The sequence below is a fragment of the Talpa occidentalis genome, unplaced genomic scaffold (assembly GCF_014898055.3).
Source record: "Talpa occidentalis isolate TD23 unplaced genomic scaffold, MPIMG_talOcc4v2.1 talOcc4.14, whole genome shotgun sequence".
Taxonomy (NCBI): Eukaryota; Metazoa; Chordata; class Mammalia; order Eulipotyphla; family Talpidae; genus Talpa; species Talpa occidentalis.
Genome location: NW_023601433.1, coordinates 41,741,887 through 41,756,591, shown reverse-complemented (window position 1 = coordinate 41,756,591; position 14,705 = coordinate 41,741,887). Strand labels below are relative to the sequence as shown.

The 14,705-nt window shown below is 40.3% G+C and overlaps 1 protein-coding gene across 1 annotated transcript in view; it reads right to left on the bottom strand.

Annotated features, from left to right (window-relative positions):
• The window catches only part of NID1 (nidogen 1), a 72,009-nt gene that overhangs the window by 49,297 nt on the left and 8,007 nt on the right, over positions 1–14,705 (bottom strand). The window contains exons 2-3 of the mRNA XM_037510385.2: positions 3,574–3,873; positions 1,173–1,399 (exon numbers count right to left, since the gene is read on the bottom strand). Coding sequence (XP_037366282.1) covers positions 1,173–1,399; positions 3,574–3,873 — 527 coding nt within the window. The remainder of the gene's footprint in view (positions 1–1,172; positions 1,400–3,573; positions 3,874–14,705) is intronic.

Below are 14,705 nucleotides of genomic sequence, written 5' to 3'. Positions count from 1 at the left end.
CAAAATTATGTAAAATTATAAACTTATAAAACCAGATTACACAATGAAAGAAGGGATATAGATGACTCAGTGGAGAACACTGGGTGGGATGGAATAGGGGTGGGATTGCAAATGAGGAATCAAGAAAGTCCTGTAGGAACAGAATGTTTTTCAATCCGTGTGTCCAGGGTTCAAGGAAAGGCGGTAGTACACAGGAGTTTACTGGTTGTCAGATTTTAGGAATATTGTGAGTCACAAAAAATTAAATTGGATAAATATGCAATTATAAATTATATTAATTCTCAAAACTTATATCCAAATTACTTTACCATTATCTATATACAATTAATAAATTATATTAATATACAGTTAATACACAATATATAAATATACAATTAATAAATTATATTAATGCTCAAAACCTATCATTTCCAAATTATTTTACCAGTACCTATGTTAAAGTTATTGAAGTCTACTGCATGTGTATCGTGAGAATACTGTACGCTGGTTTATCTTTTCTTCTCCCTGTGAGTGAAAGGACATGAACTGGCCATGGTAGGATTATTCACACCACAGTAATTAGGCATAGGCTATGAGAGAGGGTTTGCCCATCCGCATAAACTTTCACCAGCGTATGATGAAATAAAGGGTACAGATCTTTGATGCTCGATTTGACAATATGAAATTGGGAGAGGGAAGTTCTGTTTCGATTTTTTTAAAGAGTAATGGGAGAGAAAAGAATTTAATTTTAGAAAAACCAGCCTTGGTTCCCTCCTGCCCCCTTCTTGCAAAATTCTACAAAATAGCCCAAGAGAGCATGGTTTTTTTGGTAAGAATTTCCCTCCAGGTCCATGTGGGGAAGGAAAGGCAAGGATTTTCTTAGCCTTGGGTTCATTCCAAAAGATATGTTTGAATAACCTTTATTTCTAATTATATACTTAAAGAGGAGATGGCAGAAGCTGTTTCAGATGAGAGTGATATAGAAAATACAAAATACCTGTTCATTCTATGAGCATATTCCCTTGAGTTCTTCAGAGAAAAAGCATTGCATAATAAAAAAACTATATACACAATTAAATCCATGGGAGCATTTTTAGGTAATGTTCTATAATGCCTGTTACATTATCCTTAATAAAATAATAAAATGATAATCTTATTGAGGGAGAATCTACTGAAGAACAAAGACAGCATACTTGGCCAAATTTCCGACTGATTCTCTGTCATCAGCAAATATATAAAAAGCTCCGTTGCTCTTCCAAAGGAGTCCCACTAAACCCTGGCTGAAGGCAACCATAGCAGGCACTTGCTCCTTGTCTTTCTTTGAGAAGGTTGTAGAGAACTGCAGACCATCTTCGGGATAGAGGAAAATGGCGTAGGACCTGGAATCAAAGGAGGCCAGAACCGCCTGGAATGTGTTTCTCTGTAAATGTGAGTGAAGATTCAGTTACTCAGGAAAACATTTATGGATCTTAAAATGTGTTCTTCACTAGATTACAATAAAAGTACTGAGATCGCAATATTCTCACCTGATTCTAAAAGAAGTACATTTACAGCAAGGACAACTCTTCCAGGATAGTTCCACTTAAAAATCTCTGAGGCTACCTTAACATGAAATTCTCCTATTAATGAATGAATACCTTCTGCATAACCGTGACCCTAAGACTAACCAAAAATTAAAGATGGTACCTCCAGACAGGAGTCTAAACCTCAAGCAATTTAGCAAACCCTCACCCTGAGAATTTGTTTCCATGGCCATTAAACATATTCAACCACATTCATCTTTGAGCATATACTGGGTTATTGGAAAAGTCATGATGCACTTTTGCATAGAAAACATGAAAAATGACTTTTCTGACAACCCAATATTCATTGAGTCCAAGCACCATACAGTAGAAAAAAAACATGAGTTTTGGGAGAAAACAGCTCTGGATTCAGATGCCTGCCTTACTCCTCACTGGTTGTGCGAAACTGGGTATGTTGTTTAAGCTCCTTATGTCTCTGTATCTGTACCGGGAGATAAAACTAGCACCTACTTCAAAGAAATGTTCAGAAAACTACATGAGATGACATGAAGGGCTGGGCACAGAGCAGGTAATTCTTAAATGTCAGCACCTTTCCTGCATGCCTGGCTGAGTACTGTAGATAGGAAGACTAAAAATACATGGTACCTGCATTGATAATTTATGGTCTAGAATGTTAAACTGATATATGAACAAAACATGGCAAAACTGGGGATGGATTCTATATAACAGAGTTGTGGAGCAATAGGAGGGTGGCCGGACAAGGGGAAGGAGGGTTGGAGGAGGGTACCCGAATCCCAGTGAACAAGTAGAGAGGGTTAGAGAGAGGACATCGCAAGCAGAGGTCAGCAAGCGCACGATACTGCGAGGAAGAAAATAATGCATGCTCAGGGAATTGCAAATAACTTGATACAGCTGCTGGAAGGGCTGTGCAGAGAAGAAAGGGGGCAGGGAGATCAGGCTCAAGAGCCAGACCAGGGTCCTATGCAAGGGTTGGGCAATTATCACTTCAGTGAAAACGACACGTGCTTGAAAAATGGAAGGTTTCAAGCAGTTTTCAAGTACAGCACCCAGACAGGTGGCAAAGCGAAATGTGCCATGTGGGCCCACAGCACACATTTCCAAAGTGTGTTCTGTGGGCTATAATGCATAAGAAGGATATGGCTAAGAGGTTTAGAGACGTCAGTTAAACAAAATTAAGAAGATTTCTTTAACATAGGACTTTCCAGAGTGAGTCACCAAAAGGGAAATATGGCTTTAGCATTTCCCAAACTAATTTGACCAGGGATGGCCTATCTTTCCTCCAGGACTCTCCTGTAGGACTAGTGTTCTGTGGTGCACACTTTGAGAATGACCAGTTTAGAACATTCTGCATTCCAACCAAGTGCTTTTGAACCTTTCAAAGTTTCTCTCTTCCCCCTAACTCTATCTAAATTAAATAATGGTGGAGTGAAATTATTTTTCCAAGGAGAAATTGAACCATGTCTAAAAGAGTCACCTCAGATTTAGAACTGGTTTCTTGATCTTCTCAAATATTCCCCTTCCTTCAAGAGGAAGTCCAAGCTCTCCACAGCCTTACAGTCTCTCCTGACCACTGAGGCCACAGGGACATCCACATCTGGGTTTTGATTATTTTTGGGTCCTCAGTCCCTCACATGGTGCAAATGGCTCATCTTCCCAATGAGAATGTGGGCCTTGTCTTCATTTCTTCACATCCCTCATGACTACATGGTTATTTTCACCTGTCTCTTCACGTTAGGAACTTGCCTCTTTAGCTAGAAACTAACCCCCATGATACCAACCCAAAGTAAGAGCAGTGAGGGGGTGCAATACTGTTTGCCAGGTAGCCATTCAGGAAAAGGCTTTCTTTGCATCGAATCATTATTGAAACAGATTTAAGTGGTCTTAGAAGTTTCAAACCTACACTAACCAGCCTACTAGATGTTGCTTTGGCTGTCCTGTCTTTATTAGTAACGTAGGCACAATGGACGTCAGGGTAGAGCATAACCGACAAGAGAGTGCACAGCCAACCAACCTGTCAGGCCATGTGCACCTGTCCCTGGTGAGCGCTTACCTTGCCTTCCAGGGCAGGGTCCTTGCTGGGGCCTTGGTAGGGAGACACAGATTCCCAAGTGACAACCACCACACTTGTGGGATGGAAAGAGACTTCTGGGAACCCTTTCTGCACATATTTGGCTGCTAATTGAGTGACGGAGGGGGATGAGTCTTCTCGATAATAAACCTTCCCGATGCCATCTGTTGTGTCCAAGTCAGCCAGGAAAGGAGCCACCATTCCAAAGGTTGGTGGGAAGAGTCCAGGATGGGCTTCTTCAGCTGGGGGTTCACTCATGGCAATGATGCCATTTGTGGTGACCTGTGCAAAACCAAGTGTAGTTACATGAGTATAAAGCAACTTCTTTGGGGAGGATGGAGTCCCACTCACAGAACAACCATCCCAGTACCTACAGTACATCATAATCCTGAACTTTAAGACTCAGTATTCTTTCCTACAAAGGAAGGTCCAGTGGAAGGCAAGAAACACAGGTCCTGACTCTGGCATCTACCACTTACCAGATCTTGGACAAAGGTCTTAAACTTCAGTCTGAGACTTCTCATATATGTGTGCTTTGTACCTTGCAAATCACCATTCAATCACAAGTCATTATGAAAGTCTCTGTTTATTGACTCAAAGAACTCTTTATACCAGAGCTGTACTAAGAACTGTGCACCCCCCGCCCCTAAATGGGTAGTACAGTCTCTGCCTTCAAGGAAGTCACAATCCAGCAGGCTATAGGGAAGGACTGACATAAATAGATGATGATCCAGTAAGTGTTGAGAAGTAAATTTGAGCTAGACACTATGGTATTATTAGTTACTTTGAATAATTTGCTATGTTAGAATACAGCCAACATTTACTGGATGCTGGCCATGTTACAGGCATCTTATTAACAGCTAATACTCAAAAGAACCCCAGAAAACTAGGTCCTACTCATTAGCCACACTTTTCTGATGGGGAAGATAACCAGTAAGTGGTAGCCCTAAGATCTGAACCCAAGAAACACAACTCCAAGGTTGTGTGTGCACAACCTTTGTGAAATCAGTCATAACTGCCTATAAAAACATATTACTATTCTCGTCCAGCCAAAACCCTTGGGGAAAGGAGAAGGGACAAGATCCACGAGGTGGGGCTCTGGGCCTCCCACAAAGCCATGCTAAGATGGGGCCGGGGCTCCCTCTCACTTTCCTGTTAGTGCAAAATCCACTGACGACATAGAACACCACTGTAGAGCTCTTTTTACTTCAGGAATCCATGAATTAAAAAGAAATTCCCTAATCAAATGGGAGACATTTTACAAAAGTTTGTATTTTAAGAGGCTGCAGATTTAAAAAGCACCAGAAGCAATAAAGAGACTGTCAATTGTTCAGGAGTTGATTAGAAGGGCCCTGGGTTTTCTAGGTCATTTATTTCCTACCTCCTCCTCCTTCAGTCATTTCAGACCTCATTAGTAGAGGGGGGCAGGATGCAGGGGTGGGAAAAAGGAGAGGCACTTAAGCCTGATGCCCCATGGCATGCCAAGAACCTGGTGAAAAGGTCTGATGTGGTGTAGTCTATGGGGCTTGGGAAGAGAAAGGAAGGAGTTTGGGGAGTTAAATGAGGTCCTAGCAAAACCCTCCCATAAAAGCGTTACCAGACCTCATGGGCTGTTAACTGTTCAGGTGACATATTTTCAGTTATCACCTGGCACCAGCAATGATCTTTTGGAATACACTAAGAGGTCGCAGAGAAGCGAGGCAGGGAAAGAGCTTGGCTCAGCTGGTGTTTCACCCTCAAACATCTCCCAGCACAAACAGCCCAACTTCGGGTTTATGTGTGGGAGCGTGGGAAACAGCTCACTTTCTCAAGCCACCAGAAGTTGGCAGTTACCAGCTGCTGTGGGATGTGATCCACACGGAGGCCACATACAGACAACTTCGTTTTAAAAAGCTGTTTTCCAGTGAAATTTAAATCAGTCCAATGAGTTTTGAAAACACTCCCAGTCTCCTTTATTATTTAAAATCTGGGCAAAGGAATGTTCTATTTTTTACAAGGAATGCTTTAGGAATTGAGGTTTTAGACAAGTATCACGAACCACTGCATATGCTTTGGATAAAGACTGGGTAAACTTCATTATGATCAGTACTGGAAATTATTTTCTTAGTTTTACTACACATTCATCTCAACTGTCTGTGATCATGAAGAATGATGACATTAAAGATAAATGTCATAAACAGAATATACAGAAGTTTCATATGAAACATCTTAGCTTTAAATAGCTCCCCTGTAAGCCTTCTTTTTTCAGATACAGACCAGTGAATGGAAAATTTGATGAACAATATTTTCTTGCATTTGGGTGCCAGTTTTAATTTAAGTGATGCTTCTACTGGTCTTATTCTTTCTCCATCATTTTAAAGTGCCATCGAGTAATTTAATAGAAAGGCAGGAAGCACAAGGGGAAGGGACTAGATGGCACATGGGAAGATAGGAGAAAAGACCAAAGGGACTAGACTGGGGACTCTAGAAGGACCCACACAGCTGCCCAGCCAGCTCCCCAGGGCTGTCTCCATAACCAGCCTTCACCCTGTTGCTAAAACTTGGTAGTTTGCCTTGCCTCCTTTCTCTCTTTGACCCCATGTCCCATGTGCTCTGTCGCCAACATCTATGGCATTTCCTCCATCCCCACTACCACCAGCATCCCTCTTCCTTGCCTCATGCATTCACATAACTGTTCTTTCTCCTCCTCCAGGTCTCAGTTGAATTAGCATGGTCAAGAGCTCCTTCTCCAACCATCCAGCCTAGGCTCCTCCTACTTACCCTTCCTCCCTTCCCTCACTCTCTGTCCACCCATTTATAATTCCACCTCCCATTGGTTTCCTTCTAGGCATGAGCCACAGTTTGTAATGACCTCATCTGCTGGCTCTGGCTGCTCTCCCCAGTACGTGGGGAAGGACCACACATGTCTTGGTCACTGCTGTAGCTGCGGGGCTTATCTGCTGTCCAGCTCCTGTTAGTTCCCACCTTCCTGACTTTCTCCAGGAAATGCAGGATGGGGGATTCATACCAATAAGGCCTGCATAGCCAAATTGTTTTAGAAAGAGCATCTGGAGGGTTGAGAATTCCTTTGGTGAGCCATATTGTTATGGGGAAAGGATGTCCTGAGCAAAATCCATATAGGCTTTGTGGACTCCATCCCCACTCCATCAAGACACTGGGAACTACAAATCCCATGATCCCCAAAGGGAAGGTTGTGAGGACCTGAGGGCGGAGTTAAGCAACTAGGCTCTCTGAGTATTTAACTGGTCATGTGGCCAGGGGCCGCTCTCTTGGCCACACAGCATGCTTGGCTTTTTGCCAGTTCGGCGGGTCATTGGGATTCCAGGTCAGCTGTAAGGGTAGGATGCATTTACGAACTTATCTCCCTCTTTTTTTCCCTGAGTTATTCATTTCCCCTTCCCTTGTAAATAAACCTTTTATCAACCCTTTGTGTGTGTCTGCAGTTTAGCATTAATAAGTCCCCTTTAAACGTGCAGGTGAGGACCCACAGTCAGGCAACCCTTTTTATATTGGGGTTGCCCTGTAACAATATGAAAGATGATAACATTGTGTTACTGTGGCTCCTCCCACTGAAAAGCAATACTGATGGGTAAAACAGAGTATGAGTTGATAATGTGAACCCCAGCAAGGCTCCATCTTTAACTATCATCTCACAGGAAATACAGGGGACTGAAGAACATGTGAAATGATACCACGGGAACATGATCAGCAAACTTCAGAATAAGGGACACTCTGAAGGACAATTACCCAGTTTCTTTAATAAATACATTTCGAGAAATAAAGAAGTGAGGGGAACCTTTAGATTTAAAAAGTGCTAAGAAACCTATTTCCAGATGCAATGTGTGGTCTTTGGATCCTGATGTAAACCAATCAACTGAAAAGCAAAATAAAATGTTTTATGAAGCTACTGCAGTTTCTCGAATAACATAGTTTCACTCAATATCATTTAGTTATAATGTTGACCAAAAAAAAAAAAAAATCAGATTCAAGCAAAAAGGACATTATTAGAGGACCTGTTTTCATTACATGTTATTTGCTTAAACCTGTTTCAATTGTAGTTCCAAGAACCTATCCACAATGTTAAGTGAGGACTTACTTGGATTTTGGATATTGGATGAATCATAATTAATTTTTTCGGACGTGATAATGATTTTGCAGGGTTTTTTAATTTAAAAAAATCACTTTTGAGAGATATAGTCTGAAATATTTACAATGGAGTAAAATGTTTGAGTTTTGCTTTAAACCAATCTAGTTGAGTGAGGGTGGAGGGTGGATATTAAGAATAGGTGGGGCTAGAAAGAAGACAAGCTATAAATTGGTAATTGTTAAAGTTGGGTGAGTCACGGGTGTGCACTATACAAAAATTTTATTTTTGTATATGTTTGGTATTTTCCATAATAAAAAAATTTAAAGAGATAATGAACATGATTAAGTTAAAGTTTAGAGAAGGGTGAATGGCTTTTATACTTACACCAACACTAATACTCTTTTTGTAAGGAGGACATGCATTCATTGTCTGAATTCCACCCTTCCCCAGACTAACCCACCCTTCCTTGAAATATCTGCCACTCCCTTAGTAGTGATTTTTAGCAGAGTTGGCTGCACTGGGTACGCTAGACTGTGTTAATGAACAGAAGGTGCTGGTGAATGAATTAGTTATTAAAGTCAATCAAAAGCTACAGAGTCCAGAGGCACTCTTTTCGGTCCTCTGAGCCCAGAAGAAACAATTGTTAAACGTAAGGGTTGCAAGGCAGTCTCTAATACTGCTTTCTGTTCAGCATCTTTGTGCTAGTTTAAAAATATGGGTGATGGGGGGGCCTCCCCAGCAGCACAGCGGTTGAGCACTGGGCTGTGAAGCTGACTGCAGCCTCTGCAGCGCCGGTTCGATCCCTGGCCCCCGGTCCCTGGTGAGGGTCCCACATGGTGCACAGACCTCTACTGCCGCCCGCTGCTCCCCTCAGCAGTGTATTTCTTCGGTCTGCCTGTTCTGCTCCCCACCCTGGCTCTGGTGAATTCTCTCACCCTCCCGTGCTGCTGACTGTATCCAGTGCTTGTATAAATAAATAAATAAATCTCTAAAAAAAAATACTGGTAATGGGGGCCTCTCTGGTGGCACAAGGGGTTAAGTTTCTGCACTATGAAGCTGTGTGTAGCACGATTTCGATCCCGGGCCTGAGAGCTGACCCATATGGCACAGTAAAAATATGGATGATGGAATGAGATTTTAGCTTTGATATGAATATTTGTGAGTAGAAGGATGCAGCAGAAATACAGGCACTGGAAAAAACTTTTAAATTGCTTACACTTCTCTAAATTCACAACATGTCTCACCTACGCATGCTTTTGCACCTAACGTCCATTCTGCTTCAATGACCCTTACTCAGCTCGTGTCGGTGGCAAGGCTCGTTTCTCCCCATGAAGTCTTCCTGAACTCCCAAACAGGGTTACCACTCACTTCTGTATGTCTGCACCTCTTTGCAATTAGCCCCTTGCATGCCTTGCTCTAGATCACACAGTAAAACCTTTGTAGATTAAATGTATTCCTGAGAAAGCCTGTCTCAATTATGGCCAGAGCTGAAAAAACATAATAATATTACAGTGTTGTCTGAAGGTAACTCAAACTAACCAAATATTACCCAGCTGAGGTTCCTGGTAGAATAAAAAATATACCACTTCTTTAAGTGGTAAGTTTACTTTAAAGATGAACTAGAGACAGAGGAAGTGCTTTTAAAAATGGGAAACATCCCCTCTTAGAGATGGTTGCTCTGTCCCTCCTCTTCTTCATGTCAAAAGGGTTGAAAGGTAGTGGCTATTTGTGCATTGACCCATGTAAATTCTGCCCTGAAATCTTGCTTACAATTCACACAGGCATAAAGGAGTTCCTTTAACAAAGTTAAATTCGACTCAATGTGTTACAAGTACAACTTCACGCCCCTTTATAGAATGTGTCTGTCCACTGCCCCCGCTCCCAGGAACATGGCCTTTTGTTTGAAGAACCAAGCATGTCAATTATATCACAAAACACCCCGGGGTGAAAATGCCAGGCACCACATGACTAACAGCTGGAGCCACTTATGTGCAATTGTTTCAACCCTGCTGACATGAAGAAGAGGAGGGACAGAGCTACCATCTCTAAGGGGGATGTTTCCCATTTTTAAAAGCACTTCCTCTGTCTCTAGTTCATCTTTAAAGTAAACTTACAGACAGCTTGAATCAATGGAGCAAATCTAAAGGCAGATATTCAATAAATTAAAATGACACGTTAGAGTCCTTATATTCAAATGCACACTGAAGAAGTCAAACAACAGCCATCTTTTTAGACTTAAGGGACTCTAGTAGCAGTCCCCAGGGCAGAGAGCAGCCTGCAGCTGTGTGTGTGCGTGTGTGTGTGTGTGTGTGTGTTGGGGGGTATGGAGGGCTTCTCTAAAACAGATGTGGTTAGAAAATACTTGAGGTAGGCACAAATGAAAAACAAATGGGGTCATTTTAGAAATGCAAAAAGCCGTACTGAGAAGACAAAAAAATCGCCTGGAGTTGCAAAAGCAACCTCCAAGGGTGGGGAAATAGGAACTTACAGTAAAATAATTTCGGGCAAAGAATGGAAAGACAGCAGACATTTACTGACTGCTAAATCTGAGAACCATTACTAAATCTCTTTGCATTTAAAAAAAATTTAATATGCCTCCACAATGGCGCAGCGGGTTGAGCACAGCACTGTGAAGCTGTCTGAAGCCTCTGCACCGCGGATTCAATTCCCAGCCAGCCACAGAGATACCCACATGGCACAGCAGACCTCTCCTCGCCTGCTGCTCCCCTCAGCAGTGCTTTTGATCCGTCTGCCTGTTCTCCCCGCTGTCTCTGGTGAGTCCTCTCACCCTACCATGCCTCTGGCCTGTACCTCATCTATTGTATAAATTAGAAAATAAATCTTTAAAATTTTAATATAAACATCTCTCTTTTTCACATATAGGAAAGAGATGAGGAAATGACATGAGATTGGATTTAGCTTAAGGTCACACAGTGCACAAATGATACAACCAAGATTTGCAACCCTATCTGCCAGAGTCATAATCCGCCTTACTGTTTGTGTTTTATCTGGCTACCTAGTGTGGAAAAATTAATAGCAAAGACAAAAAAGTTGTAAATCTTCATGGAATGGCTTTATGGATAAAGATCGGACAGCCAGAAAAAAGCTAAGGGAGTGAGGAAAAGAAAACTGATGGAAATTCAGGAAATTGCCTGATCCATCACAAAAACAAGGTGGAGACTGACTTTCCGCCTCCAGCCCAGAAAGCACATGGGGTCTGACACATTTGCGTGGTATTTTACAGTTTACAGCACTTTTTTTTTTACTCCAGTTATCTCATTAAGCCTAGTAAAGAAGGCATTTATGTGATCTTCATTCTCCATTTGAAAGAAAAATGAGTTTCAATTTATGCCTCGCCTACAATCCTAGTTAGAACTGTGGTAATACAACTTTTGAGTTTGAATTGCTAATTTTTTCCATTGACCCCCACAGAACCTGAGAAATGGCTCCAGCTTAAACTAGAAATAGAAACAAAAGGTAAGCAGATAAAAACAAAGGACAACATAGGGATAATAATTAAGTGGCGAGTCACTGTCTTCAACTTAATCTAGTTAATGTCTAAGGAGACTGGATCAGTTACCCATTGCTTCTGCAGGAAATTTCTACCTGGGATTAATTTACAACAATTAGAGATGGTTGGGAGGGGGTCTTTAAATTTTAACTTCTTATGTCCTTCCGCATTCCAGAAGAGAAGATAAAGATCAGGGAAGAGAGAAAACTAAATCTCAGTCTCTAGGGAGATGCATGCTCATCCTTAATAACACCTTGGATGGAGATATTAACAGTTTACCTGTGCCGCGTGGATCACCAGCATTCCCTTAATTTTAATTATGCCAGTTCCTTAATTTGAACACCAATCTTTAATATGGAATTATAGGGAAAGCATTAAGCATTCATCCACCTTTCCAGAATGAAACATATGTCATTGTAACTCCAAAGCCCTACTTGATGAGGGAAAGCTCTTCTTTTCAGAATTATGCCAGTTAAAATGCAGAAAGAATGATAAAAATAAGCAAACAACAAAAGAAAATTATTATTTGGCAACCCTTAATTTAATCATCAGTTCAAGCAAAGATCATTACTAGATGCTAAAATCATTTGGTGGAAGGTTGGTGGACAAGGGGACAGAAACATAAAGGCAAATTATCACCTCACAGCTTGCTAATTTCTCATAAGGGGAAAAACATAGCTTGACAGACATGATGCAGCTGTCATTGTCTTAATACTGCAGTAGCAGAGCAATAACCAGACAGCACTTGTGTCCTGATGGTATATAATACGACATGTTTGACTTTATTTATGAAGTATCATTGTTAAATAATGTTTAATTTGTCAACAATAACAACGCAAATAATCATTAAAAAAAAAAAGAGCAAAGGATCTGAGTAGACATTTCTCCAAAGATATACAAATGGCCATTAAGCACAAGAAAAGATGTTCACATCATTAGCCATCAGGAAAATGCACTTCAAGAACAAAATGAGATACCATTTCACATCCACCAGGATGGCTAGAATCAAAAAGTCAGATATTCAGAAGTGTTGACAAGGATGTAGAGAAACTGGAGTCTGTATACATTGTAGGTAGGAACATAAAATGGTGTGGTCACTTTGGAAAACAGTTTGATTGTTTCTCAAAATCTTAAAAAAGAGTTGCCATATGTCCCAGCAATTCTACTCCTAGGTATAATACCCAAGAGAGTCAAAAGAAAGCAGATGTCCACACAAACACTTGCAAGCAAGCATGCCTAGCAGCTTTGTTCGCAATAGTCCAAAAGGAGAAACAACCTGAACGTCTGTTAACTTATGAATAGACAAATCCAACAACGAAACATTCAGCTGTGAAAGAATGAAGCACGCTAAAACATGGATGAATATTGAAAACATTATGCCAAGTGAAAGAGGCCAGTACAAAAGGTCATATATTGTATGATTCCATTTATGTGAAATGTCCAGAACAGGCAAATCCTGTTTTAGTGATTAGTGATTGCCAGGGATTGGGGGCAGGAAGGGACAATGGGAATTGACTGCTAAAGAGTATGTGGTTTAGGAACAATCAAAATAATCTAGAGTTAGATAATGGTAATGGTTGCAAAACTCTCTGAATCAAACAAGTAATTTTATGGTATGTGAATTATGATGGCGGCTTAGAGTAGAAAATTTGGGATGGAGGCAGCACAAGACCAGAAACTGGAGATGGGGATAGAAATGATGAATATACTTGTAAAAACCAGCTACAGAAATGAAAAATCCTCAGAGCAGCCCAAAAGTGGGGATATGGGAATTGTCAGTCATTACAAATGACTGCTACAGAAAAATTCTTAGGTGTGAACCAGAGGTGGGACATAGAGATTGAAGGCCATTAGACAATCTCCAGTCCTGACAGCTTAACCCAATCAGACCCTAGAAGTGATTGATACAACAATAGATAAATTTCCACAATGGAAATGAACCTCTCCCCTGCAAAGAAACACTGTATTAGAACAACTTCTGCCCTAGCAAAATGCAGCTCTGGTCCCCAAGACTGCCTGCCTGTGTCTATGTAGGCAGCCCTTTCAACAAATCTGTCCCTTTCAAACCCAGATCTCAGCCCACCTGTGTCTATAAGGTGTTTTCTTATCTCTTTTTTAATAAACCTGCCCTTCTGAATATAACCTTCATCTGCCTCTGTCTGTGCAAATGCCTTCTTCTCCTTGGCAAACTGAAACGGGAGCACTGATGAAACTTTTCTCAGAGGTAACCCAAGGACCCCACTTGTTGAAACCCAACATCTCATCAGAACCCCATTAAATTATATCTCAATTAAGCTGTTTTAATTAAGCTTGATTAAAAAATCAAGAGGGATGTATAGTTACATTTGTTTGTATATTTGAGAATCTCTGCAAGGAGATAAGAAATTTATGAACAGTGATTGTTCTGAGGAGGGAATTACTGGGCTGGAGGCCACGATAGGAAGGAAACCGGTTTTTACAAGGTTTTTTTTTCTTTTTTTTTAAAATCCATTTGCCTGTATTAACTATTCCCAAATTAAACATAAAATTCCATGCTTTGAATAGAAAAAAAATTTAATTTGAATATTTTCAAGATGACCACTTTTCAGGAAATACAAAAATAGAATAACCAGTCAATCTGCATCATGAAGAAATAGTGCAAGGCAGACAGTGGAGCATTCTACAGGATAATAGACAGTGGTTCTTAAATTGATGAGTCAAAAATGGGAGGGTTTTGTTCAGGATTAAAACAGACTTAAGAGAACTGCCAAATGTAGTAACTGGTTGTTCTTTGGATCCCAGTCTGCATACATCTAGCTAGAAAGGGCAGCTTTGGTAATTTTTAAATGTCATTTTTACATTAGACAAATCTGAACTGTACTGTACATAAATTGGTAATAGAAAATCATTACTGACTTTATTATATGTAAGAATAGTATGCTGGTTATGTAGGGAAATGCTCTTTTTTTTTAAGATTCATACTAAGATATTTAATGAATAATATAAAAACTGTAATTTACTTTAAACACATCAGCAGAGGGAAACTGATGAAACAAATATGGCAAATGCTAACAACTCTTACATATAGGTGAAGTGTCTCTAGGTATCTGTGATAATATTTTCTGTGTGTATTTAACAAACACTTATAATTGAAAAAAAAATTTAAGAAATTTACCTGAGACCAAATGTTAAAGAGACCTGTCCCTTAGGAATTAAGAACCAACTCTTTTCTCACAAGCAATCTAGTTTAAGTTTTATGTGAGTGGTGAGTGTTACCAACTGAGTGACCTTTGCTGTATTATTATTATTTTTTTTTTAATGCGTCTGTGTTACAATTGTTGTTCTCCTTACTATTTGTATTATCATTTCCACCTGGTGATTTGTATTATCATTTTCATTTGTCTCAAGGTATTTCTTAATTTCTGCTTTGCTTTCCTCTTTTTCCAATTGCTACTAAGCAGCATATTGTTTAGTCTCCAGGTATTCATAGTTTTACCTTTTTTGCTTGTTTTTTCTTTTTTCTAGTTTTACAGGGTT